General features: G+C 39.8%; 1 protein-coding gene across 2 annotated transcripts in view; it reads right to left on the bottom strand.

Moving 5' to 3' along the window:
- Window positions 1-26,707, bottom strand: part of JADE3 (jade family PHD finger 3) — a 72,254-nt gene that overhangs the window by 29,690 nt on the left and 15,857 nt on the right. For both annotated transcript variants that reach the window (XM_017818446.1, XM_017818447.1), the window contains exons 2-4: window positions 24,694-24,746; window positions 10,463-10,522; window positions 9,244-9,326 (exon numbers count right to left, since the gene is read on the bottom strand). In XM_017818446.1, coding sequence (XP_017673935.1) covers window positions 9,244-9,326; window positions 10,463-10,511 — 132 coding nt within the window. In that variant the 5' untranslated portion in view covers window positions 10,512-10,522; window positions 24,694-24,746. The remainder of the gene's footprint in view (window positions 1-9,243; window positions 9,327-10,462; window positions 10,523-24,693; window positions 24,747-26,707) is intronic.

The raw sequence follows: 26,707 nt of genomic DNA, 5'->3' as shown, positions 1-26,707 counted from the left end.
CAGAGCGACACAATCCAGCCCCGGCATCCTTTAGCAAACCTGTACAACGAGACACCACCCTCAAACAAAGCAAACCCACCAGTGACTAATCTCCAGCCATAACATTCGACGCTTGGTTCATGAGGATTAAGTTTTTACAAGCACACAAACATGATTATCAGTCATCTCAAGACTTACTTAATGTCAGTGTCTGTCTACTACAGGTGCATACAATTTATCTAAAGTGCATATGCGTCCTTTGTGGGCTTTTGATTTTTTTCCTCCACTGCTACACTGCATCAGCCTAATGTTGATAAAAGCAAAACAGTGACTGTGGCTTGGTGTTAGGGAGACATCACAACTAATTAACTGAATTATCGTAATGAGAAATCATATCCTCCAAGGGCAGTAAAATGAAATGGAAAATATCCCTGCAATAAGCTGTGACAGGTTGAACTCTCTTCTTACTAATTCAGTTTTATAGCCAGAAGAGTAATAAAATAATCTCAGAGCCAAATATCTTCGTGTACCCTTTTCAATTTGACAGCACCAGACCGGTTATGCCTACTGCAAAAATTCTCAGCTGTTCTTTGAAATCATCAAGTAAACATTATTTTAAAAGGCTCTGTACTAAAAACAGGTATTGAAATAGGCTGCTGGTGACCTGGAACTCAGTGTTACTTCATTATGTCCTACAGCTGCATCTCACATAGGCTGCCAGGAGAGCAAGCTGACCAAGGGAACTCAAAAGCACAGACTCAAGGCTCTCATATTTGCTACTAATGTGTTATCAGCCTTGGTTCATAACAGACTGTTCACTGCTGCCTTCTGTGTAAAACTCCTCAGGTACCTAGCAGACCTGTATTACAATCTGAATAACAAGAGCAAAAGCATTAAGACTACAAGAAGCCGGGGTTTTTTTCAGGCAGTATGTCTACACACCAAAAGTAAAATATAAAATTATTTATTCCACTTAAAAGGCCTCTTAGTTTTCTATATTACAGGTACAGAGTCATGATTATGAGAAACACTACCATGGTACAATTCCAAAGAACACCAGTAGGAAAAAAAAAAGTCTGATAAATGAGAAATGCAATGACTGGTTTAATTATCAGAAAAGATATTCCTCAGAACTTATCTGAGCTAAGTGCTTTACAAACTACCTTTTAAGCCACTGACAGAATATAGAAGTGGAGTACTTCATATCAAACCCACTATTTTTTAAACACTACATGAAAAGTGCTATTAAAGCCATCAGTATTCTAACTACACTGCTTAGTAGCAAGTCTTCTGATCATCCATTATGTATGTGAACTGTATCATCTTTATTTTTAGAGCACAAATCCCATGGAGCATGGACTTCTTTTGGGTTTCTTTTGACTGTTGTACAGTACTGACCACACCATCACTACATCGCAATATTAAGTTCTCCGCTTCAGATTTATAAAATTTATAATACAGGTACCACTTAAGGTCAAAAATTTAACCAATAAAAACATGCTGAAACCTTAAGGAACCCCGAAATTCAACTTAGGCTTCCTAAGAATTGCCTGTTCATACTTGTGATAAGTCCAATTGAAGATTTCTTGCAGACACTTGAATCATTACAATCTCTAGCTCCCGTCATTCATCATTTCTTCACATGTGGCCAAGCAGGGTCTTCCAACAGTAAAATACTCTCAGAGGACAATGTATGAGAATACTCACTTTATTTCCTTCATTGTGGAAGTAAACCAAAACACCCAGGGAACCCAAAAAATTTGTCTGACAAATCAAGTAAATTCTACTTCAGCAGTCAGCCTCAAGGCTATGAACTAAGCCATCTACACAAAGAGCAGACACACCTTTAGGATTCAGATAGCCAGGTTTTCCTCATGGTTGTTTCTTTTTGGACGCTTATTTGAAAAACAATGCAGCTCCTTTACTACGGGCAGAGAACAATAGCTACTCCACTCAACAGCACATACTCTCCTCTTGGCAAGGACCACCTTCACTTCCGGTGAGGCCATGAAATGCAGTGGTCATCTTCCAGTCACCCAAAAGCAGGTCTACTTCTTACCATAAGCAAAGCACAAACCTTCAGCTTTAATACCTGTAATATCATACATATTGAAAATACCTGAAAAATGAGCATGCCAAGTCTAGGCTAATAAGGTATTCCCATTCAGACACATCACTCCTCAAGAGCAGACTCAGCTGGTGCTGAGTATCTTTACCAGGACAGAGAAGGGCCTTGCAGAGCTGAGCTACAACCAACCACAGCTAGCACAGCCAGCTGCATACACACACAAGTGGGAAACTCCCCACCACTGAGAGCATTCCACAGTAGTTACTCTTGTGGCAGTGGGATTTTTAAAAAATATTTTTAGCAATTGAAAGCATGAAAAGTCAGAGTTATAGCCTTGCCTACCATGCAAGACTAATTGGTCTGAACTTGCCATTTCATTTTGCTGCCAGGAATTTTTAGTTTCAGCTGACAACAGTGCAGCACTCAGTGAATGACATCAATCAGAAATGTGTTTGCTTATGTCATCATTGTCACCATCATCTAATCTTAACCATTTCAACGAGAACTTCTATTACTTATTTGATGCTTTAGAACTGGGACTTAAATCTAGAAGAGAATACCTTGCTATTCAGCCAAGATTAGCTTTTTGCTAAGCAGTAAAAGTCTGCCTGGATTTGCTGAGGAATTAAGAACTTCCTAGTCACCTCTGCAGAGACACACTGCCGTCTTTAAAGCCTCTGAAAGCTAAATTCTACAAAAATTTTCCAGAAATATGGATGCTCTGCTCCCCCCACAGCACTAACACACCAAGCAACAATGATATCATGGAGCTGTGGAATGAAGATATGGCCCAAATGTTTTATTTGTTTTTCAGATGTCTGAGTCCTATTTGGAAATTACATTAGAAGAGTATGTCCAAGGAAAATTAACTTCTTGGAATCTATTTATAAATGCTTCATCAAAAGCAGTCTGTGACTTGAACTCAACCTCCTTCTGGAAGCACTCTATGAAAATCCAACATATAATCTTCTTCACAGGACCCTGCTGTGCTTACTCTGAGAATAAATCAAGCCTATGAAACAAAGAACACTATTTATAGCGTGAAGTATCCTTATCCACTAAAGATCTCAGGGAGAATACTAGTAAAGCTGTAGAGAATTACAGTAAAATACTAGCATTGAAAACAGAGAATGGGTCTTGATGGTACAACAGCCTCCTACAAACCCTATCTTGAACAATTCAAATATCAGATCTGCACAGACTGTCAGGCACCTTTTGTTCATGACTACCGCAAAATTGAAAGCACATTAACAGAAGGAAAAATATGAGTCAAATACCTTTTCCAATACCCCTCTGCAAGCTATTACTGAAGCTGACTGATGCCACTGCTCATTCACCTTTTATTGCCCAAATGCATGTGTAAGGAAATATAAATGGATTGTGCCATCTTTTAGAAATGAAAAGAAAACTGGTATTTCTTCTTGAGCTTTCGGGTACTTTGACCAACTGCTTACAAACTCCCAGCAAGGATAAGCCACCTGCCACGGATGTCTAGGCCAGGACTGGGAACCACACCTGTAAGGCTTAAGTAAATGATGGGTTAATTGCTCTGTTGTTACAATCAAAGTTCGACTGTTGGATTGCATCTAATTGCTTCAGTCCTAAGGCTTTCCCTGCACCCAGTAGAACCCCCAGCGAGTCAGCAACAGAAGTTTCAGTTCCTCATGCCCACTGCTTAGGGACTAAGAAGGCCAACTGCTCCAGAAACAGTAAAGTGTGAATTATACAAGAATTTTTTGTCATGATGAGGGGCAAATCATCTTTTTTTATTCTCCTTCGAAAGGATCTATTAACTTCTTTATTCCTGTAAGCACTTGCAAGCATTAAAGCTTACTCTGCTGTTTAAACTCTGAAGTAAGTACAGGTCCTCAGCAAAATTGTAACACATTTACAAAGCAGCAGGTTTACACCTAAAATCACCTTGTAAATGATAAAACAAAAGTTAAATTCTAATATGACCTATTACAAGTCTAATATAGCAATATAGTATCTGAGCATAGTTTAATCTTTGTATGGATGTTCTACACGTTGTGCAAAAGACTGCCCATTTACAGGGGATGAAGCTCCAAAAACTGAATTTGGTGGGGCCATCCTGGAAAGGCAAAGTTTTTTCTTATTAATACATTAAAATCTGGACATGAAGTTTCAGAAATAAGGCACTTTATTATAGAGAAGTGTGGAAACTTAAGACATGTGTACTTAGGTTTTGGGTTGGTTGAGGGGGTTTTGGCAAGAAAGTAAATAAAAAGCAACATAATTTTAAAATGGAAATGAAACTACAGTTCCAGGCATATATACCAACTGGACTGAAAAACTTAAAATGTTAGAAAAAGCTGTGATAGACAGGAACAAGTATAACATTAAATTTGTAGTTCTCAAACATTCACACAATGTGGACAAGCAATGTCATAAATCCTAATGTTAAAACCCCTACTCCCTAAAACTGCTTTTATGGATTATCCAGGACTCAAGCAAATGAAATATTGTACTTTTCTTTTAAGTAGCCATGAATCTCCCTAGACTCCTTTTACAAGCATGTAGAGGAAAAGCCAGGAAATTGGATACTAAATCAACCCTACCTAACATCATGTCTCTGACAGTATCTCATGAGCCAGAAGAATGTGCAAGAACATGTCAAGTTTCCTTCTGCTTGCTAATCAGACATAAGCTTTGGATTTGGGGATTAATCCTAACAATCAATTTTTAAAGTGGGTATTAATTTATACAGATATTTAGAAAAATCTGTACTTGCTATCATCTGTCCAATTCCTTTTTTAATCTTGTTTAATTCATAGTCTCAACAACCTCCTGTAGCAGATGAGCTTCACAGTCTAATTACATGATGCATGGAAAGGATATCCTTTTAATTGCTACAGATTTTCTAACTTTTGGCCTCATTTATCAAATCCTGCCCTGCCCCCCCAGACGCCTTTCCTCCCCAATTCTTCCATCACAAGGACAGGCAAGACTGAAGCTCTGCAGCTCTGCTGTTTCCATTCATACTTTACAGTTATGCCTGCTCATTGACTTCAAAGGTAAAATAGCTCACCCTTCCACAAGCAAGCTGTTCCACACCCTTCTGCATTTGGGTCACCTCTTCCTAAAGAGTTCAAATAGCCTGAGACAATATCTCAAAATAACCAATGAGTTTGAACCTCTGACTTACATAAAAGTATTGCAATTTATTTTTTTAAAATCAACTAATCCAAGCAGGCTAAGAAGCAGTTCATGGATAAGGCATGTTTGCCAGAGGTCTTGAGAAGACCGTACACAAGTTAATTCAGAATTTTCTAAGGTAAGCATACACAAAAAAAGTAACAGTCTCTTATTCTGCATGGTACATGCAAAGCAATATGATTTAACCATATCACCCATTCATTTACAGACCAAAAGCAACCACTTTCAAACTGCAGAAAGAATCCATTTTCTGCCAAGAGTCTAGTCTTCCAGGGTGCTCCTCAGGATCAAGACCTATGATTTATGTGGTAGTTAAATGCCACTAAAACGAGTTTCACATACCCAAGTAATGAAAGCAGACCATTTACTTCTGGAAGACAAGCTGCATTTCACATGATAACACAGCTGTCACAATCAGCAATGAGGGATTAAAAACTACTCTTGCTGTGAGATTCAAAACTCCATTTGCAAGGAGAGGTAAAATACTGCCATCTTACATGAGAAGGGTTTAAAAAACCAGCACAATACTAACTTAACTTCTTTACCATTTCAAGAGAGAGACGGGACCAAAAAAAAAAAATTAATTTGAGTGTCATAAAGATCTCTTACACTCTTTTGTGACCCCACTAGCATAAGGGAGAAGAAATGGGTAGTCATTCAGGACACTCCAGCTAATAGGTTTTCCCCTCAAAAATGATTCCCATTACTCCACCATCAATTTCTGCTTCAGCTTTCATAGAGACAGGAAACTGTTAAGTAGAGGCTTCACGCTGAGCCAGACATCCAAATGCCTCCTATCGTGGTACTCCCACACAGCCTACTGCTTAGGCTTGCAAGCCCCCCCAGTCTACATTTTAATCCACTGAGGGGCAACACCACAAATGGCATGTGGCACCAACATCTTCATATAAAGGTCTCAAAAATGACTATGACTTTATACTACTGGTGTGCCTGTAATCTTAACAAAACTTATTTATTCAAAGTAAATGCTAAAGCTAATTGGATAACAAAATTTTTAAGTCACCATCTCAGTAGTTAGTGATAGATTGCAATCCAAGAAAGAGATGCAGCCTTGCTTTTGACATTACATAGAGCAGCACCATGGTCTGCAGAAGCATCATTACAGGCTTGCCTTATTTTCACCTTTTTCTCCGAAGAGGAGACTGGAGTAAGTGGACCCCAGGTCCAACCGAGTAACATCCCTTCTGGACTGATATAGGCTATGGGAACAGTCTTTGACATTTGCACTGTAACAGTGCACCTCTTGGCCTGGCAGTAACACCAGATGACATCACTCCACTGGGGCCATTCCCACACCCACCTCAATTCTAAAGCACTTGGGAGGCAATTCAAGGCAGAGCAGCCCTCAGCTGCAGCCAGTTGTCACTTTTTACAGGCAACCACAGAGGATCCTGGCATATACAGAGAAGTCCTGTGAAGCAAGTGGCACATACACTCACCACTTGCTTGTTGGTCAGAGTACCAAACCCAAGCTTTTATTTGGAGAGGGAACAACCTCTGTATGGTTGAGGAAGGGGGAAATAGCCTATGTATTCATATGCAATTTAACTGAAAAAGCCAGGCTTGCTGGTATGAAAGAAAAATTAATGTATGAAGACCATGAACAAAAATATTCCCAAATAGCTATTTATAGCTTTGACCTTCTAGATTTTCTGCATCACTAACTCAAGAAACAGCTTGGTGCCTGGCAAGCAGAGGTGAATGAAAGGAGAGCAGTGCCAACTTGTTAAAGAGAGGCCTTGCTAAAGATGCTGTCAGCCTGAACTTTTTAATTTCTATCTAATAGATATTAACACAACTATTACTACAAAAAGCTCGTGGGATTACAACACGAGTTTGTGTGGTGGGGTCCCTTTTCAGTCTGCACTTTACACCCTTGTTACCACTTGGTGCATAAATAATCAGTTCAATGCTCTGCTGACAACAGCATTTCGAGCAATACAATCTCTAGCATACGCTTTTCAAGGGGTTGGAAGCAGTGCTTGCTGATAGCCAAAAGTCTTAGAAACAAGGGGTACACATTATTATTGCCACCTTCCCTTCCATTCACTTCCCCAAAGGACTTTTTTTTTGTTTAAGGGTTCTTTTAAATATTGTACGCAGGACACTCCTCCAGAAGAGGACATATTCTAAAGTTTGAGATTTATTTCTTTCTCTTTTTTTTTTTTTCCTGGTAGAGGGATTTTAAATGAAAGATGACAAAGAGATTCCAGTATTACTGAAATACACTTTTTATGTTATGAAGTACACTTTTTAAATTTCAGGTGTGTATTCCAGATTTTGTTCTTCAAAGTTTCTTATTACCAAGCATTAAAGGGATCAAGATTTTGTCTTGGAACAGGTAGAAAGCAGCAAAGATGATCTCAAAAGGAGGAACTGAAAACACTGCTAATTTTAATTGCTAGAAGTTATATAAAGTGAACACTTGTATGCTACATACATGGACCACATCATAATTATTGTTTATAAGGTACATATGCACACAGAGACAGAATGGAGCAAATTCAAAGAAAACTGTAACAGGACAATCCCTAAAATGAAGGGATACAAGAAGAAAGCTGGATGGCTGGGTAGAAAGGAGGTATTGGGTAAGGGACTAGCACTGAGGTGTATCTGAAACAGCAAGAAGTCTGGCAGTGTACGTGCTTCAGTTCCCATTTGCATAGCTTGGCTAGTAACAAAGTCACTGCCTAGGCACACACTTACAAGATCTCAGTAGCCACAAGCTGTTTTAAGATTAAAATTTTTACAGAACCATAATTCTCATACGAACATTTTAAAGGTAAAAAGCACACTAGGCTTTTCTTAACCTTCTTGGTGGCTGCAAATAAAACACTATGTAGCTAGTTCTAGCCAGTTTTGCTTTTTTGAAACACATAAGATTTTATTTTAGAAACGAACCAATGAGTTTTCTTCAATTAACCTGTAATAAAAATTAAGCTTCCAAAGAAAGGACACGTTCTGTATCATTTTCCTTGTTCTTACCAAACCAAGCCCATCCAGTTAACAGCATTTAGAAAAGAAGCATGAAGTATGTTTGCTGAATAGGTTTCGCTATATGAGCACAATCTATACAGTTCATGCAACCTTGCACAGCAGTAACCACACAGGTAAAAAGCTGCTGGTATAGTACACAAAATAATAATTTCTGAGACTTAACTTTAAATTCTATGGAAACAAAGTGGATTTTGTCAGTCTTTATTTAGCAACCTCAGGCATCAACAGTCATACAAAAATTCTGAAGGACTCATTCAGAGGGAATGTGATAACAAGTTAGGGGAATTAGCTGCCAGAAATATTTATCCTATTTGCAGTTAGTATCTGACTTCAGCCCTTAAGAAAGCAAGCATAAAATTTGGAGAAGGTAGCCAACAAATCTTCCACAAAGAGAGCCTACCAGTGGAATAGTTGACAGAAGGGCTTTGAGCACTGCTTTGTGCATAAATGCAAATTTATTATATGGGTCAATACAGATCCAGTGACAGTGGTGATACCTGTTGGGGTTCTAACAGGTGGAGATGGCAGAGTAAAAAGAAACCTTATTGAAAGCAAAAAGCCAAAGTAAAAAACAAAGTAGCAGATGCTGAGCAAGCACTGCTTATACATATCCTGCCCACTTAAGTGTCCTGCTCTTTTCATCCTAAAGCAGAAAGTAAGTATCCTTCCCAAACACATACACAGGAACTGTTTTTCTGTGCCATGCTCTCAAATCATAAGACCATCCCAGCTTTTGCCAATTTCAAAATGATACTAAATTTCAGGGGAAGAACGAACCACATGTTACTGTCTGCACATACCATAAGTCATTTTGGGACATCAAACAACCAGAGCTCCTATAATATTCACACGGTGGGGAAAATACAGGTTCACACAGACTTTGACAGGTGACAAAAGCAGTCACCAGCACTAGGTTCAAATGTCACTATTTCAAGGCTTAGAAACATGAAAACTACACAACTAAAAACTACCAGCAACCAACCTTTAACCCTAGTTCTTACCTCAGCAGGCTTCTTTTGTTCATTTGCTGGTGTTTTTGACTTGCTCCTGTATTTAGAACAAGAAGAAAAGGAAGTGGAAGGACCTGTTAAAAAAAAAAAAAGAAAGAAAAAGGACGACTATAGTTCAGTTCAATTCATTTATTTTTTTCAGTAAAACACAAGGCACTCCAATCCCTTGAATTATAATTTTTTGACAAGACGTGGGCAAAAAAAACTCTTAGGCAGCCTGCAGGCTTAATTACAGCTCCTCCTGTTCCACTCATTCTTTCTAAAACCACAGCAAACTGAGTTTATGGGTACATTCTGCTCTGCCCAATACAAGCAAGAGTAAACAGAAACCAGTAGGCAGACTGCTTTCCTTCATTTAGTACCCTTCTAACAAAGTAGAAGGAGGAGCAAAACAGAGGACAGAGTTTGCAAGTGCCCATAACAACCTCTAAAGAACAAAACAATTATAAAGTCTGCTGAAAAGAAATGCAAAAAACCAAAGGGATATCTAGACGTTTCTGTGCAAAATATTATTTCAGAAGAAGATACATTGATGACTCGCAGGGAATATGACAGTGAATCATCATTATGCGTAGAGCTATTAGATAGGCACAGGTTTATAAGAAACAAACAAGACCCTGCCATAAAGGGTTGCTCTGCTTTGGCTTTTTTGCAGACAAAACCAGAAGATCTTCAGGTAGGTGTGTGCCCAGGAACATTTAAAATGTAACTTTACTAAATTGTTTAACACACTAAAGTGAAATAGATCAAGAACCAGTACAAGGTAACGTAACAATCAGTAGACTGGTTACAACTCTCACATATCAATGCTTTAATAGCTTGCCGCCCCCACCTATTTTAAAGTTGAGGCTCTGCACAACACAAGACAGCAGGACTCTTAAAAAAAATAATTACAGAATAAGACCCTGGGCAGTAAAATTTCACTTGAATTACAAATTTCTCCTTGGCAGCTCTGAATGGCAAAGACATACAAGTTTCTCTTGAAATTCTACATAGATTCAAAACACCCCTTAGATTGTAAGACTGTTCACCTCATTTTCCTCCTGTAACACAATTCAGAACACCAAAGATCACAAATGCAAAAAGAAATCAAGCAAAAAAGTTTGTGTTTTTTTTTAATTTATAAGAGGTGAAATGGTTTGCCCTCAAACCACAGAAGGAAACCACAAGGGGGTGATAGACCAAAATAAAACTAGCAGGTATTACTTACTCTCATTGTCTGAACTGTCACTGGTGCTTAGATGCCTGTGGCGTTTCATCCTGACGCATCCTAAAGAGAAAAAAAAAGTTGATAGCAACCATTCTACCAGAAAACCACCGGCTGCTGGCTGATGCCAAGTTCTTCACACTAAAGGCAAAGCTCCTCTGAAGAGCTCTCAGGCATAGAAATAATCCCAGTTCAGCCACTATGTTTTATTTCTTCAAGCAACTACTAGACTACGGTATTATTTGTGAAATTGAGCACCCTCAAAACTAGCATGCCTCTGCTGGGCAGAGCTTGCTTTTAATTTTGCAGAAAGAAGTGCAACCTGCCAACTGATTCCCGGCAGGGCGTGAGCGGTGCTTTGCTCTCGGAGGAGACTCAATGTCCCATCTGTTCAGCTGGAGGAAGAGTTGCCATGGTGGCAGTCACTAGCTGAGAGACGGGTGGAGGCCAGGAAATAAGGTGGATGCACAGCAAGGCAAGGATTTAGAAATACAACCCACCTTAAAAAGCAAACCAAAAAAACCAAACTCAACCAAAACCAAACCACAACCCCCTCTCCCCCCAAAGCATCCATGCAAAGTAAAAGGCAGATTTCAAATAGAGACAATCATAGAAAATAGTGACTGGTGCCATTTAGTTTAATCATCTGATTACCATTTAGTTCAAAAGAAATATGGTTTTCAGAAGTTTGAGAACTGATCAACAGTATCACTGAGAAATATTTCTGTAACACATTTCAGTTGCATTAAAAAAAGATACTGAACCTTGAAATTCATTTTTGAACATGTAATGCATACAGAGAGTGGGGAAGAAGAAATTTCTGCACCTCTACTTAACAAAACAAAAAACCAGTGATCAGTTATATACTCTAAACAAGTGCCAACAGAAATCCACATACATTCTTATTAGTCCTGCCATTTGATAATATTCTATGTTACATTTGTTAAGTAAGGTTCAATAACTGTTTACAATTAATTGCAGTAAACTAAAATCACCTCTGTTTTTAATAGATTGAATGATAAAATCAATAGACAAGAGAAGTAAAAAATTATTCTGCAAGAATAAATGAGAACTCTATCTTTTTTGTTTGTTTTTAAGCAGAAGATATGCACAAGTAGGTTACACACAGCTGAACCTGAAATGCCTGCAGTACCCTAAGTGCCAGTCTGGCCACACCTGAAATGTAAGCAGCTTCATTTCTTAAACATAACCACATGTCATGAAAAAAGCAACACAGCTAAATATCCTATTTGATAAAACCTCCACATTAGTTACTGTACAATGGGTCTTGAGATTATACAAATACCATGGGATAAACAAGATTTCCAGATAAGAGAAGCCTGCCCAAAGGCTTTGAAGAGATCGAAACTGAATTGTTTGCAGCAAAAGTGTTTAATTTAGTGGAAAATTTCAGCAGTCTTTGTATTTAAGAGAGTGAGTTTATGGAATTTAAATGCAATGTTCACTCAAAGTTTAAACCAATCCTTTCGGCCTGTTATAAAAGACATGGCCCACGCTCCTGAAAGCGGAAAAAGGACATGCAGTTTTCAAGCAAGCAGACACAGAACTTCTGAATAAGGTATTTAACCTGGGGGAGAAGACAGACAGACAGAGGACTGTGCATGGGACATCAAAGGACGTCATTTGCACCACTTAAGCAAGACACAAAATTCCATTACATAACAATTAATTTCACATTAATTCACCTTCTCAGAGCTCAGGCAACATGGAGGAAGCAAGGCAGCCATGCTGTATATGAAGACCACTGTCTAAGAAAAGAGTGACACCAAAAACGAAATGCCCAAAACACCACAGGACTTCACTTCCAGCTAGAAATGTAAGGTGGCTTGTGCAGATGAAGAAACTTCCGTGAATCTATTGGACAAAAGCTGTTTTACATGTAGAAGGCACTTGGGTCAGAAGGACTTATCTTTGTACCTGTTTTGGGGGTACCAGACTTGAAGTTTACTGCAGGGCAGCAAGGGGAGGTCTAGAAGACTACTTTCATATTGCCAGCTCATGAAATTTAAAGGCATGGATTTTAATCAAGAGCAAATAAAAGAGTATTGCCTATTCAAGGGCTTGTCCTCCAGCAGCCAAACTCAGCCCTCTGGAGCATACAACTTTCCCTAAAAAGAGGAGGTTCTGCCCATGGCAACACCTTCTCTGCTGGCAACCTTCAGTTCCAAAAAGCCTGGCTTACAGGCTATTAGGCATCGTACAAGACCTTGGGAGACAACAGAAAGACGCATCTAGGTGTGCTGAGCAGTATTCTCCACTTCCATTTCTTAGCAAGAAATGCAAGTGCTTGCTGCTTGCTTTGTTTTTATGTTCAGATGAATTTTTGAGCAGTTGTTAAAAGATGCTGAAAGCTTATGGCAGGTGATTCCCATCTCTTACAGTCTATATAAACATGAAGCAATAAAACTTTTTCACTCTGTACTAAAGACAGCTATCTTTAGAGCACAACATGAGCATTCAATTAAATTAGGGTCAAACATGACGTTGAGAGAGACAACTACAAGAGGGAACACCCAGGAAGCCTGGACTTCTGCCTGGGCAACTGGGAAAAAAGAGCAGAGATGGCTACTTCAAAGACAGCTTGCACAGAAATGGCAAGTGTAACAAAAACCTCAGAACAGAAAGCACACCTCTGCCAACAACTCCATAGGAGGGGGAAAAAAACCAAAACTAAACAAAATTAAAAAGCTGTTATTTCAGAACTGGATTTGTAGCAGCTCAGGCAAGAGATTTACACCTCCATCATAGCAGACAGAAACAGAAAAAGCAGTCACTCAGGGTAAAAAGCCCTGAATAGTAATAGCACTGGATTCCGGCCTGATTTTCTTGCAGCAATATTAACCACGACAGGAGTGAATAAAAGCCCACAGAGCTACAACAAATCACAGGCGTGCTGCATTCAGCAAGACAGGTTATTAAAGTGACCAACAGGATACAAGTTCACTGTATGCCCCCACATGATGCAGGAGGAGTACACCTCACCACCATTCAACAGGACCAGCTCTACAGGGGGTTTCACTTTTGTTTTTAACAGGGAACCCCTTTGCTGTATCCTTGCGTACATTGGGACTCCCACACAACTTCCAGCTTGCTTCCACCCCAAAGCATGAGAGCTCATCAGAAAGGCTCCCTGATAATGATGTTTCCACTCCCTAACCACTACAGAGGGATCCCAAAGTAACATCCATTCTGTGGTAAAGGTCCCGCATCACTTCTCCTGCCTTTGTAGAATGCAGAAGAATCGGCAGCCTCTCAATTCAGGAAAATGGGAGATGCAAAGCCAGAGCCCCCCACATGGCGAAAATTGATGTCAGCCTTTCCCATCTTCAGTCCAACACCCCCAAAGCAGTCCAGCACCCTTCAGTTTATCCAGGTGTTTTCCAAATGTGCATGCTGAACTTCTTATTTGAATTTCCAGAATTCTAGTTTTAGCACTTAAACTTTCTAGCCGTTCCAATATAAAAGCTACAAAAAACAGAGAGTGTAAAGCAACTCAACACTGAAATGTTCTTGCAGATCAAAAGAGGTAAGTGGCTCCAGCCTCCTCAAAATGCTCCCCAAAAATCCTTATTTCTCAGTCATGGATTCATGATTCTCACTACTTTAGAAGGTAAGCAGGGGTGCTTCAGCTGTGGATTTGAAGAATGCTGAAGTCTTACAGTCAAGAACAGATTACCTTAAAAATACAAACATAATATACCTTGATCTAAAGCACTTCCCCCTCCTTTAAAAAAGAAACCATCAGAAAATCCTCAGGAGGATTAACAGTTTATCAATCGCTTGTATGACAACGTATAGAAATTTCAAAGATGCTGACCTTGAGGGATTTTGTATATGAAAATAGAAATACAGAAGTGACATTAAGAAATCATCATGTACCAAGGAAAAAGATGCTCAACTCTCCAGGCAACTACTGCAATAGAACATTTGCTGGCATCATTTTTAATATCAATTGGTAGAGTTATTCCCAAACTTGAACCACATTCAACACCTGTTGCACTTCTGACTTGGCAAGCCATGGCTGCATGGTTATCCCCAATCTGCTTGAAACAGTTTAAGACAAGAACCACAACCTGAAAAAAAGAGAAAATGGCTTAATTCCCTGCTGTCACCTAAACACACAAATGCAGCTCAAGATGCCCTGAACCCTTTCAGATGTTCAACCAAAAACAATCCCGGGAAAACCTCAGCTACAGACAGCAACGTTGCGCTGCCAGCTTTCCCTGGCTTCTGGAAGGCTACTTTACACATTGGGAATTTTGCCCTGGAGCCAGAACCAATGCTTGTATCCAATATATCACTGCACTTTTAAGGAAAGCCAGAAAAAAGCAACACTGTACTCACCTAGCTGAAACTAAACACGGAGCCCAAGCTAAGAGTAACCAGTATCTCTGCCAGCACATGCAAGAATCTGACTAAGAGCGTAACACTGCTATTTCCAAAAATCTAAGGGATATGTTTTATAATTAACGATTTCTAAAATGTTTGCTCCTTTCTGCTTATTGAGACATCTGCACTGCTGAAGTGAACAAGAAATAGCCACTTGCCTCTACCACCATTCTCTCCTCTCCTCCAGGAAAATCAATGTTGCACTGACTCAAGGCACTTCCCCTTTCTGAAAACCTGGTTACCATGCATTACTCAAAAAAAACCCAAAACAAAACAAAACAGTCAAGCACCATACATAAACAGCAGATAGTTAACAACATTTCAGAGCCTTACCCAAAGCAACACCTCATTTCAAATACCTGCAGAAACAGCCACAAATATTTTCCCCTTTTGAGTTTACATTGGAATAAACAATTAAATTTACCAAATAAACTATTAAATTTAGCCTCTTCTTCTGACACATTCCTCAGGATAGCTCATCAGTTACAGCAGAAATAAAGATGAGATATTGTAGAGTCCGAATTTGTACAGTATATTAGGCAAGACATCAGTGACAAGCGTACAAAATGAATCCTTAAAGCCAGCCAGGACTTCTGAACAAAACAGTATCTCCAAGGAGTAGCCAGTATCTCTCCTGGCTCCAGTTTGTTGCAGAGAAAGGTTAAACATATCCATATGCTACTCAGTACCTGTTAGGACCTATACAGAAGGAAAAAGCAACGAAGAAATTCAAGGAACTGTTAAGCAAATATATCCTAGACCTGTGAGATTTTATTTCTTCACATCTTAAAATAGCCCGACAAAAATGGAATTGGCCACAGCACTATGGAAATTTTCAAGTGGGACAAAAAATAACCTACTTTCTTTATCTTATTAGAAAGAAAAACAGCATCTATGTATGAAAACCAAATGACAAGCTAAATGCAAATTTCAGATTAAAATTCTGTACTTATATTTTTACAATATGGCTCGTCTACCAAAAAAAAAAAAAAAAAGGCAAAGACAGTAGGTAGCAATTTCCAAGTCTCCAAAATGTGGTTTATGTAACTGTTAAATTTAGATTAGGAAGCAAATTATCTTGAAAGGTCTCCAGGAAATGTAGTACAGTAAAACCATTTAAATAGGTCAGATTTCATAGTCAACTGCCAGGGAAATTATGAAATATGAATAGAGTTAATACAACCTTTCAAATAACTAAAGGAAGAGAGATCACTTGTGTTTGGGGTTTTTATTATTATTTTTTTAATATCCTATCCAATCTCACAAAAAGGCTATATAAACTGGAAAAAACACTCACTTGGAACCTGGTTTAGCAATATTTGCTGCACTGAAAAGGCTTGAAAGGTTAAACAATTCGCAGTAAATGATGTTCAGCAAAAGGAGTAACAACCCTAACCATTCTGTGATTGCTTCTTTATTTAATTCTAACTAGAAAATTTTTAAAAACTAGTAATATACCCCAACCCTATTCAAGAACCCCATAACAGAGTGACTACATCTATCCTATCCCTCCCTCACGCCCAAAATAAAATATTCAATGATTCTCTGAAGATTGTACTGGGCCTACCACAACATAAAACTTGTCTTGCTACTATTTCATATTAAGTCTTGATTACCATATTAATCTGTAATTCAGCAAAGGAGGGATGCACCAGGTTTTAGAAGCCGCAGTACCAGCAATAGCCAATTCCTTTGTTATTAGGCAATAAATAATTGTAGCAGGCAAGGAAGCACACATTACAGAAATCTGGCTAATAACATGGATCTGTATGAAATGCAATAGCAACAAGACATAGTCTTGACCTTTGTTTTCCTTGTATGTTACATTTTTTTATAATCTGGGAGCTACCACAAAGGTACTGGGGGTTTAAGAATGAGAAGAAAAAAAAAATCCAAAACATCATCTTCTAGTATGACTTCTGACCTGAAATAGTACAATCCTGGACTGAAGTCAGCTGATAGATCATAAAAGTAGGATGAAGAAATCCCAAATATAATCCCCTGCACACGTTCATTCGGGCATTATGGGCCAAAAGGGAATCCCGACAATATTTTGTGTACCCTTCTACCACAATGATCCATCATTCAGTCTATTGCAAAGCACTTAATGCCCATCATTTTGCCTTCTGTGTATAAAAAGAGGGTAAGTGATGCTACTTCACATTTATAACACGCTTTGACAATACAATAAAATACAGCACACCCCAAGTTCAACTGCACAGAAGTGCAGCTTTTAATTTCTGGTGCTGCATCCATGCATTCACCCACTGCGAGGGCAGGGGGACAGATTTATACCAGAGGTCTTCAGCTAAATTGCCTCATGCCAAGTTGCTTGTTAAAAATCAGAAATCCTTCTCGAATAGCAAGTCACCAGCAACACGTGCAGTGCTACCATTACCTCAGCAGAAACTCTCCAAGAGGCTAGAAAGAATTTAAATTGTGCTGTCTTCCCAGTGCTTTCTTGACACCCAGCAGTGAAACAGCAGCCTTATTTTCATCTTTGAAGCAAGCTGCACATGTTGGCCTGTACGCAGAGCAACCAGGTAGGCCAGGCTGACATGAAAATACTTCTGTTCATTAAAGATTGCAGCTTTAGCACTAGCATCCTGAAAAAGATACTGATCTGGGCAGAATTAATTTAAAAAAATATAAACAACATCAGATTGTCATTAATTCAAGCAAATACACCACTGCATATGTGGTTCTGAGGTACTCTGCTTCAGTCCTCATTATCAGTTTTCTGGTCCTGAACACAGCATTGGTTTTACACCAGCTGTTTATTAACAGGATTACTGTTTTCCTAAAACAGTAGTAGAGATTTGGACACAAAAAAAATTTATTTCCTTCAAAACACCATATTGAGTTTGAAAGAAAACCTGTTTTTAACATAAAAAGAAAAAAGAAGAAAAAAGCACTTCCTTCTCTAGAACCACAACCAGTCTGGTCTTGCCTGGCATCGCCACACTCACAGTCTGAAGCGTGTCTGCCTAGCTGCAGCCCGGTGAACACTTCCCACCCACCTCCCAGCGACTTGCTCTCCTCCCGGCATCACTCCCAGGCAGGGAAAGTGCTAAAATGAGGGCATGTCCCTCAGGAAAGGGAGCCACGGCCCTCAGCAAGGTACTGTGCTCGGTATGGCTGCCTGCACAGCAGTGGGGTGTCACACCCCTTTCTGCTACTCCAGCGAGGCCCATCTCACTGCCGTGGGCCTCTCCCTGGGAGACCAACAAGGTCCCCAGTGTGACGAAACGAGGAGCAAGTTCCCAGCAGGAAAATCACAGTGACATTAAACACACAGGCACCACCCCCTCAGCCATCACACAGCAGTCAATGCCAGAGGTCAAAGGGGCTGGCAGGGCAGGCAGACCCACAGGGCAGGGAGGAGCATCATGTTGACAGAGTGAAGCCATCACAGCTCTCACTTCCTCAGGCCAGCATCACACAAACTGTCTCTTCTCAGGCTGTTGGAAACTCCTCGGCAGATACGTGATCCCTGAAGGAAATGCCAAGGAAGAAGGGGCCAACTTGTATAAGGCCCTCTAACTATGCACCTGCACCAAGTGCCAGAGAAAAGCGCCTACGCCAGTTACGTGTGCTCAGGGTGTTTGTCTGCTTGAAAGGGCCCTGAGCACAGGAGACAGTTACTGATTGTGTGTTGTCTGTCTTACAGGGCTTCCTCAGAAGAAATCTCATACCTGACTTAACACTGAGGCATCCAGTAAGAAGAGACAAAAGAAAAAACCCCACAAGCCCACTTACTCAATGAAATGAAGCTAATGACAACGTCTGCTTTGAAGAAAGACTGATGTGGATGTACTGCTACTAAAAATGGACCAGCACCAGGTCATCACACCCAGTGTGACAAGTAGCTGGCTGCCCAGGCAGTTCGAAGACGGCCGTGTGTCCTGTATCTGCAAGGAGACTGCAGTCATGGGTGCACCAGGCAGGAGCAGCACACGCTTCAACAATATGACTGAGCAGAAATACCTCTGAGCGTTTAGCTGGGCTTTCTATTTTAAGAACTGGTATGATTCACGTTACCTTGGCTCTAAGTGTTTTGCAGTCTTTACCGTATCTACCCGCACGATAAGCTCATGTTAAGCAAGCACTGAAAGCCCTGACATTTCAGAGCTGCAGCACAGAGCAGCCATACACCATGCAGGGAGCCTCCGGCACACCAGGCAGCTGCATCCAGGTCTCCCAAACACATATCCTGCGACCTTGCCACTCACTGCCCTTCCTGCTGATGCACATGCAGAAACAAACAAAAGAAAAATCAGGAAAATCCCTGTGATGCACTAAGTCACTAAGTATTGTCCTGCTGTTGTTGCACAGTGATAAAATTGTGGGAGTGGAGATGGGGATTAAAAAAAACCCACAAAAACAAACACCAAAGTGTCATTACTTAATTGAAGATTAAGCAATAACCAGTATTAGACTAGTTCAAGTGAAGCCCCACTTTCCTCCATCTGCCTGATGCTGCCAGCAGTTGCCCACTTGTATCTGTTTCTCTGCTCTTCAGCTGTACTAATGCATGCCTTCATGATAAAAGACAGGTAAGGAACACAGGCAAGAAATATTATCAAAGAAGGAAGGATTTAGAAATGTATGCCCCATTTGGGATTACGAAAAACAACTTTCCTATTTAATAGCATAGGCAAAAGTTCTCATACCCTACAAGATATTTGCTTAAAATAATCAGTTAATTTTCACTGTTCTTGTTTTGTTCTTCCCAAATCTCAAATAAAATAATCAACAACAGCAGCCTGCATTAAATATTTTATGTGTTTTGACTCATTTATTTCTTACTTATAATGCTTTGAAGAGGTTAACCACTTTACTGGAAAATTTTGCTTCACTAACAAAACCTGAGGATTGTGAAAGTCAGAAAACATCAAGATGCACCTTTATACTCTACTCAAAGAAAGCAAGAACACAAATATTTTCATATAGGAAACATTAAGTTGATAATTTCTTTCCTTATCTGACAAAAAATAGTTTTCATTTACAAGTTGAAATAAACAACCTGGATACTAAAGTTTTCCTCAAGTAAAAAGAGTGCACTGAAGGTGCACTATCACTGGATAGAAACAATTAAAGGGAATGTACTGTCACAGCCAGAACTCTAAACAGTATTTGGAATATTTCAAATCATTGGTTGAATACTAAGATACTGCTATATTTTCTAGCATTTCTCATAATATGTATATATGTGGTAGCACTATTATTTTGGTTCTCCATGTCAAAACATCACAGCATGAGCAAACATTTACTGTAAGATTTCTTAAAATACTTTTTAGTTTAAAAAACTTTTTAAAGAGACATCAAAATCTGTCTTAATAACTAATGAATTAAAATTAATTTTAATATCTGGTCAATTAATTTAATGTTATGTTCTACAATCTGTAATATACAACATGTCAAAGGACATTGAGAGGTCATTTAGTCAAACAGATTTAAAATAGATTTATAAAAACGTAAATACCATTCCAGGTTTCTCTAAATCACCGAACTGAGATGGGAAAAAACATTATGAAAGAGATACTGTGGCCAATTGACGTTTGGCCATTTTTGTGTAAAGAGTAGAGGCAAAAAAATTAAATTACTATTTTTCTCTGTCATAACACAAGGTGCAGCATTGACTAAATAAATAGCAAACTTGCCCACTGGGGCTGAAGCCGCCCCTAAAAGAGGAACCAGAGGATGATTGTATTTGCCCAAGGTTTCCAAAATGTCCTGTCTTGTTAGGGAATGCAGTCAAGAGATGCATCTTGAAAACCACATAAGGTTCAGTTTCTCATCAAACGGCCAATAGCACTTCTATATTTTTTTAATGAGGGGATGCACTGATCAGGGCTGACCATTAACATTCCTCTAAATTCCTCTCTCCTCTTCCTTCCAGTTGAAATAATAAACAAGATTTAAATGAGTAAGACTAGATCACCACTTATCTACTGTTCCTAGCAGAAAACATGTCCTTCTTAAGCTGTGTTGAAGCTGATAAGTAGATGGAGGTGGCTTTTTTGGCACAGGAGAAAAGGTGCCAAACCACAGGGTGGATCACAGAGCATGGGGACTTGAACAGGTGGAGTATGAAAATACAGGAGAACGCTATTCTTTCCATCCTGTGAGGACAAGGAACTATCACAGCTGACCTTCCCAAGCAGCTGGGGTGTGAGATAAGAAGTCTGACTCCAAAGCAGGTCTCTTTGTCCACTCTGCAGTCCTGTACTGGGAATAATGGAAATGCCCGTAAGCCACAGAAGTGGGGAGGTGTTTCACCATATGTGTATTCATAGGTAAGAGCGACAAGGTGTTGCAGCTGTTGCAACTGAACCCCATGTTGTCAAGAGTAGTAATAAAATCTCTGCTGAGAAACAGGGAGAGAAAAGAGATTCCAACTTAAAGTACGACTATAAAATTGAACAAAACAAACAAAACCACCTTTACAGCAGCATCACTCTTAAGACTGTGACGCAACATAAAACCTGCAGTTATTTGTACATGCAACTCCACCTGGTTGGTGAGGTTTTCATAAAGATGTAAAGAAGCTTCCTCCTCTGCAGGCTCTTACCTCGCACAGCCACAGGACAAGGGGCAGGCTGCAGCTCTATGAGTTATCAGGGGCTCTGCAATTGAGAGAAGGCACAGCCAAGCCTGCACACAGACTGAGGCAGAATAAAGCCACCCAATACTCCTCTTCTGCCATCCACCTCCCCAGCTCTGCAACAGCACAAGTGACAGGTCATTCCCACTGAAGCTGTGATCTGGGAGCAGTTAAGGTGCTGTCCATCTGCTTCCTTGGACATCCCTGCCAGGGAGACCAAGTGCTGTTGCCTATCCCAACACAAACTATGGCTTCCAGTTAATGCATACACAGCTACACCACAGCACCTGCAAGACACTTTTAAAAGGTATGAAGAAGATGAAAACGCACACATTAACTGAACACCTTTAAAAATACTTGGGCATTGCCAAAATCACCTGTAGCAGAAACTACTGCGGGATGAGAACAGCAGAGAGAACTGTACACTGATGCAAGAGAGGCATCCTTCTGGCAAGGCCTAAGAGCAAAGGTGACAAATACCAATACAAGCCTGTCTGGTTTCATTTGCTACGCCCACTTGGCTACACAGAGAAAGCTTTGTGGATGAGCAACACTAGTAGATCACTCATTCGGGCTAAGAGCAAGGGAGCCTCTTGTAGCTCCCCTTCCCACCACTGGAGAAGTATTTGCAGAATGTGAACTTCCAGCTACAGCTGTAAGGAAAGCATGCCATGGCCTTAAGGTAAGAGATTAAACAGACTGAGACTAGCTGAAAAAGGAGGATGCAGAACAGGAGAGATCTGTCATAAGTGGCAAAGAGAAGCAAACAGAATTAAGAGGCTGCTCACTGCTTCTCATGGCCCAAAGACAAGGCACACAAAAAGTTACAGAACAAACTTCAAAGGGAAGTAATTAAGTGAAGAAAAGAAAAAAAAAGCCATTTTGTACAAAACTACTTAGAGAAACTCCATGCTACAGGGTATTGCAGAGGTTGAAAAGCAAGCAGATTGAAGAAAATTAGGCAACTGGAGAACAAGGACTATTAAACACAACATGTCATGCCAATCTGCTGGAAATCCTCAAGCCAAAATTTTACAAGAAACAGAGTCTATAAGACCTTTATAATGCTTTCTTTCCCTAGTTTTCCACTGTTGACCATTATCAGATACAGCCATTGGCCTAATGCAATAAGGGAGCTCATCTGAAACCAGACATACTCATAACTCCTAATTCATCTCTGTGGGATGGATTTTATTGTTTTTTTAATATATCACTCCCTAACTTGACCTCTGTGGGCTACAGATCAGATAGGTGGTCTATGGGGCCATGACAAATACTGAAATGAGTATGTTTATCAGACAATATTTTGATTATGATGAGCACAACTAGCAGAGATTCTGCCAGTTGACATACTGTTGCCCTGAAGAGTTTGTTAATTGCTGTTCACTGTAAAGAGCTATTTTGGTAAAAACTATTAAGTAAAAGATGAGATAATTCTCAGTGTGCTTGAGTTGTTGATTTTTATTTTTTTTTAAAGAGGAACCAAATAAACATGTTGTAAAAATATATGCCACATGCAACTTAGGGCACTATCCATTCAGGATTTTCTTTTGGGTTCTTTCTGAATCTGCAGAGGTTCAATCCCTTTAATAACTAGGCTTCCAACTCCACATCTGAAGTTTAAGAATCAACTACACTTTCATTTTCTTCCATTTTTCCAAATCTGGATAACTAGCACAGCATTCTCATGTGATTCTTACAGGTTTATTATCTCAAACCTTTCCAAGATACACATCTGAAGTTATTCTATCTCTCTCCTCCCTCACAGGGAAATAACCCAAAACCTCCAGCCAGCATTGTACTGCTGCATGCTTGAATTCTGCAAGCTAAACTCTTAAAAACATACTTAAACTACTCAGAAAAATGTAACCGTGCTTAAATTTTGCCTGTAAAGCCCAAACATGACAGTGATCCATCTTATCAGAGCTATTAATTTCCTCTGTCTGAGGTCATACTTTCCAACTGCAATGGCAATGCACAATGCATCACAGAATCAGGTGGGAGGAGAGACTGATACTGGTTTTGTGTAGAAAAGAATTGCTAAGCCCTGACCCCTTGAAGACAAAGAGATGGTGCAAGAGTAGTCAAGGCCAAAGCTCTATTTGCAGAAAATCAATGGGTTATGCACAATAGCAGCTGCACTCAGATGTTCACAGCTCAGCTGGAATCTGTAGATCTGGTCTCTAAATTCAGAGTATCTGACACTGAAAACTAGGGAAAAAAAAAAACCAACACTCCCCTCTCCTCTTTTTTTGTTTTGTTTTAGTTTAAACAGTCAAAGTAGAAGTAAGCTTTGAACGAAAAGTCTTGAAATTGAGATGACTGCATCCTTCTCTTTGCTACTCCTTATGATCTTTGTTAGCCAGCCAAATGGCTCAGCTTAGCTTCACTTTCCACACCACTCCAAAAGTTGAATAAGTAATAAAACTTGTATCAGGAGAGGGCTTTATAATCACGTTAGAGACATGTAAGGGAGACTGGTTACCTCGGTTCACCGGATAGCTTGAACGAGGCTTCATAATGAGGGACAGGTGTTGGCACCAATTAGGAAAACCCAGCTCACCGCTGACATCGGCCCCTCAAAGCACTGACTGCACTTTAATCCTCTAAGCCACATAAAAGAAAAGCAGAGAGTGGGTAGACAAAAAAGAAAAAAAAAGAATCTCTGAAAACGCCTCTGCAGAGGATTGAAATATTTTTGCTTACTTAAGGGAAAAAAATAGAAGTGTCACAAAGCTGCAGAAAGTTCACTATGAAGTGCCTTGAGTACATAAAAGAATCTAAACCTTCTGCACAACTAGACTTCTTAATTTTAGGAAGGGTATCACTGTGTATATTATGCATTCATCACAACTATCAGAATTTATATCCAGAAAAGAAGAACAGAATAAAAGGGAGTAGAAGCAGCACATGTAAATATTGTGGTAAGATAAAATTATTCCATCTATGCCTACCAGCCTTCCAAGTATTATGGGATACATCAAGGTAGATTTTAACTGAGATTATTACACAGGGTTCTGCATGCTGAAATCTTATTGTTAACAGCTTCTTTTATGACTTTCTCCCCTTTAAAAGACTTTAATTTCTTTAAAATTCAAAAAGCTTTCATTTAAAACATGATATGTGAAAGGTGAAGGTATATAGGTTCAATTTACACATTGTAAACGCCAACACACACATTTATTTATTTTTAGGTATCAGTTCCTCCTTCACTTACATGCCAGGTCACGAGGTAGATGTTTTCGCTTCCACTGATGACATCACAAGCTCCTAAAAAAATGAAAGGAGTGCTATTTAGGTAGAAGGAGTGACAACAGGCATTTCAAGTTTGAGCTACAATTTAATTTTTGGCAAGTAAGTGAAGGGTGTATTATCTTTTTATTGCAACTTTCACAACTAAATGACACATCCATAATATAAAGCCTTAAATTCCATAATTCTCACTTTAACATGTGGAAAAACAAAATGTATCAGCTATATGTGCACGTACTACAGTATAAATGCAGTTAAGTACCACAATTAAAAATAAATTTGTAAGAATAACCTCAAAGTTGATTTTGTCACCCTCCTAACCTGAATGGGAACCGACGTTACCAATACCAACAAAATGATATTTTAATTAGTATGTTCTCTATCCTGTTTTGAGAATACAAAAAAACCCCACCAAAACCCAAAACACCAAGCACGTTCAGATAGCTGAGATAGCTGCACACTTATTCAGCTGGCTTAAGGGGTTGATTTCTCCAAATACACTGATGCTTTCGTCATTCAAGAGGGTCTTCTATGAATCAAGCATGCTTATAAATGCATAAGAGGACAAACAAAGTAAGTATAGAGGGAAAGCTCCATGTGGCTCCCCGTTTAATTCTTCACAACATTCCTTCAGACCTCTCCTTGACAATCCCAGATAGCTCAGCTTCCCTGGCAGGGATTCTGCTTACTCACCCTTTTTAATCTAGTCCCAAGACTTGAGCAGTACTAAGTAAGGGAATAGAAGGAATTTTTGCCTCCACCAACTGCCCCATTCCCTTCCTGCAGGATCCAGCACATGTATGTTTTGTGCCCTATTGTAATGTACATGGCAAAAGCATTAAAGTCGTTACACCCAACAGATTAGTTGCAGCTCCTCAGAGATGTCAGCAGCTCGACCAGGGTCTGTCCTAGCAGGCAGTCTGCCCCATGCCTTGGAGTAAAAAGTCAAAAAAACAGGACAGCTATGAGCTGGGGAAGAAAGTATTAGAGAGCAAAAATTCAAGTAAAAACCAAGGAACCGAAAACTGTATACCCTGCCAGAAGAAAAAAAATAAAAAACGGGGGAGATGACGACGTTTTTCTAACCAAAATCAGGCAGTTTCTGGCCAGAGTGTCAGCACCATGCTCTAACATTTGTGCTTCTCCACCCATCTGCAGTAGAAGAAAAGGATACAACCACCCATCCACTGAGGAGTGGCACAGATCCCATTACTTATTACAGCTATTGTTGCTCAACTTAAGCTGTGGCATCAAAGGAAAACATTTCCTTAGAATCTGAGGTAGGGGAGGTGGGGAGGCAGAGGAAGAAGGGGAACACACAATATATTATAGCTCCTGTATGTTGACTGTACAAAATTTTAAAGTTTTGGCTACATTAATTTTCTTTGATTTAGTTTTGTCTTTGGGGCTTTTGTGTTTTTGTGTTTAGTTGGGGTTTTTTGGAGGGGAGGCAGGAAGTCCTTGGTTGGTTTGGGGTTTTTCATTTTGGTTTTTTTTTAAATCATCCTAGGTTCCTCTTCCCATCTCCTTGACACTCTCTGGCTATACCCCACATTAAGCAATTAACTTTGAGCAATGCAAAAAGATCTGTAGATCAAAGCAGTACCAGAGCCAAGGTTGCTGAAACATGAATCATGTTACGTGGGTCGGGTTTTTAACTCGAGATAAGCACTCTGCCACCACCGCCACCACACACAGAGCCTGAAGCAATCAGCAGGGTCCACAAGCAGGAGACGCAGTGCACTAGGCAGGAGCATCGATGGGAGCCTCCAGGCTCCATCCAGAGGGACCCAGCTCATGCGCAGCAGAAAGACAGTGTGCCCAACAGACACACAGGGAGTGGGAGTGACCAGAGGGACTCGATTTAAAGGCCGAACTGCTGCTCTGCCTGGTATTACTCTGGCTGGTACTCTGCCTCTACCCTCCAGCTAAGAAATGCCAAGAGCCTCACCCACAAAATGCACTGGGGGAGGGAGGGC

This window comes from Lepidothrix coronata, unplaced genomic scaffold (assembly GCF_001604755.1).
Source record: "Lepidothrix coronata isolate B3197 unplaced genomic scaffold, Lepidothrix_coronata-1.0 Scaffold68, whole genome shotgun sequence".
Taxonomy (NCBI): Eukaryota; Metazoa; Chordata; class Aves; order Passeriformes; family Pipridae; genus Lepidothrix; species Lepidothrix coronata.
The sequence above is the reverse complement of the archived record's forward strand: the minus strand, read 5'-3'. Positions and strand labels throughout refer to the sequence as shown.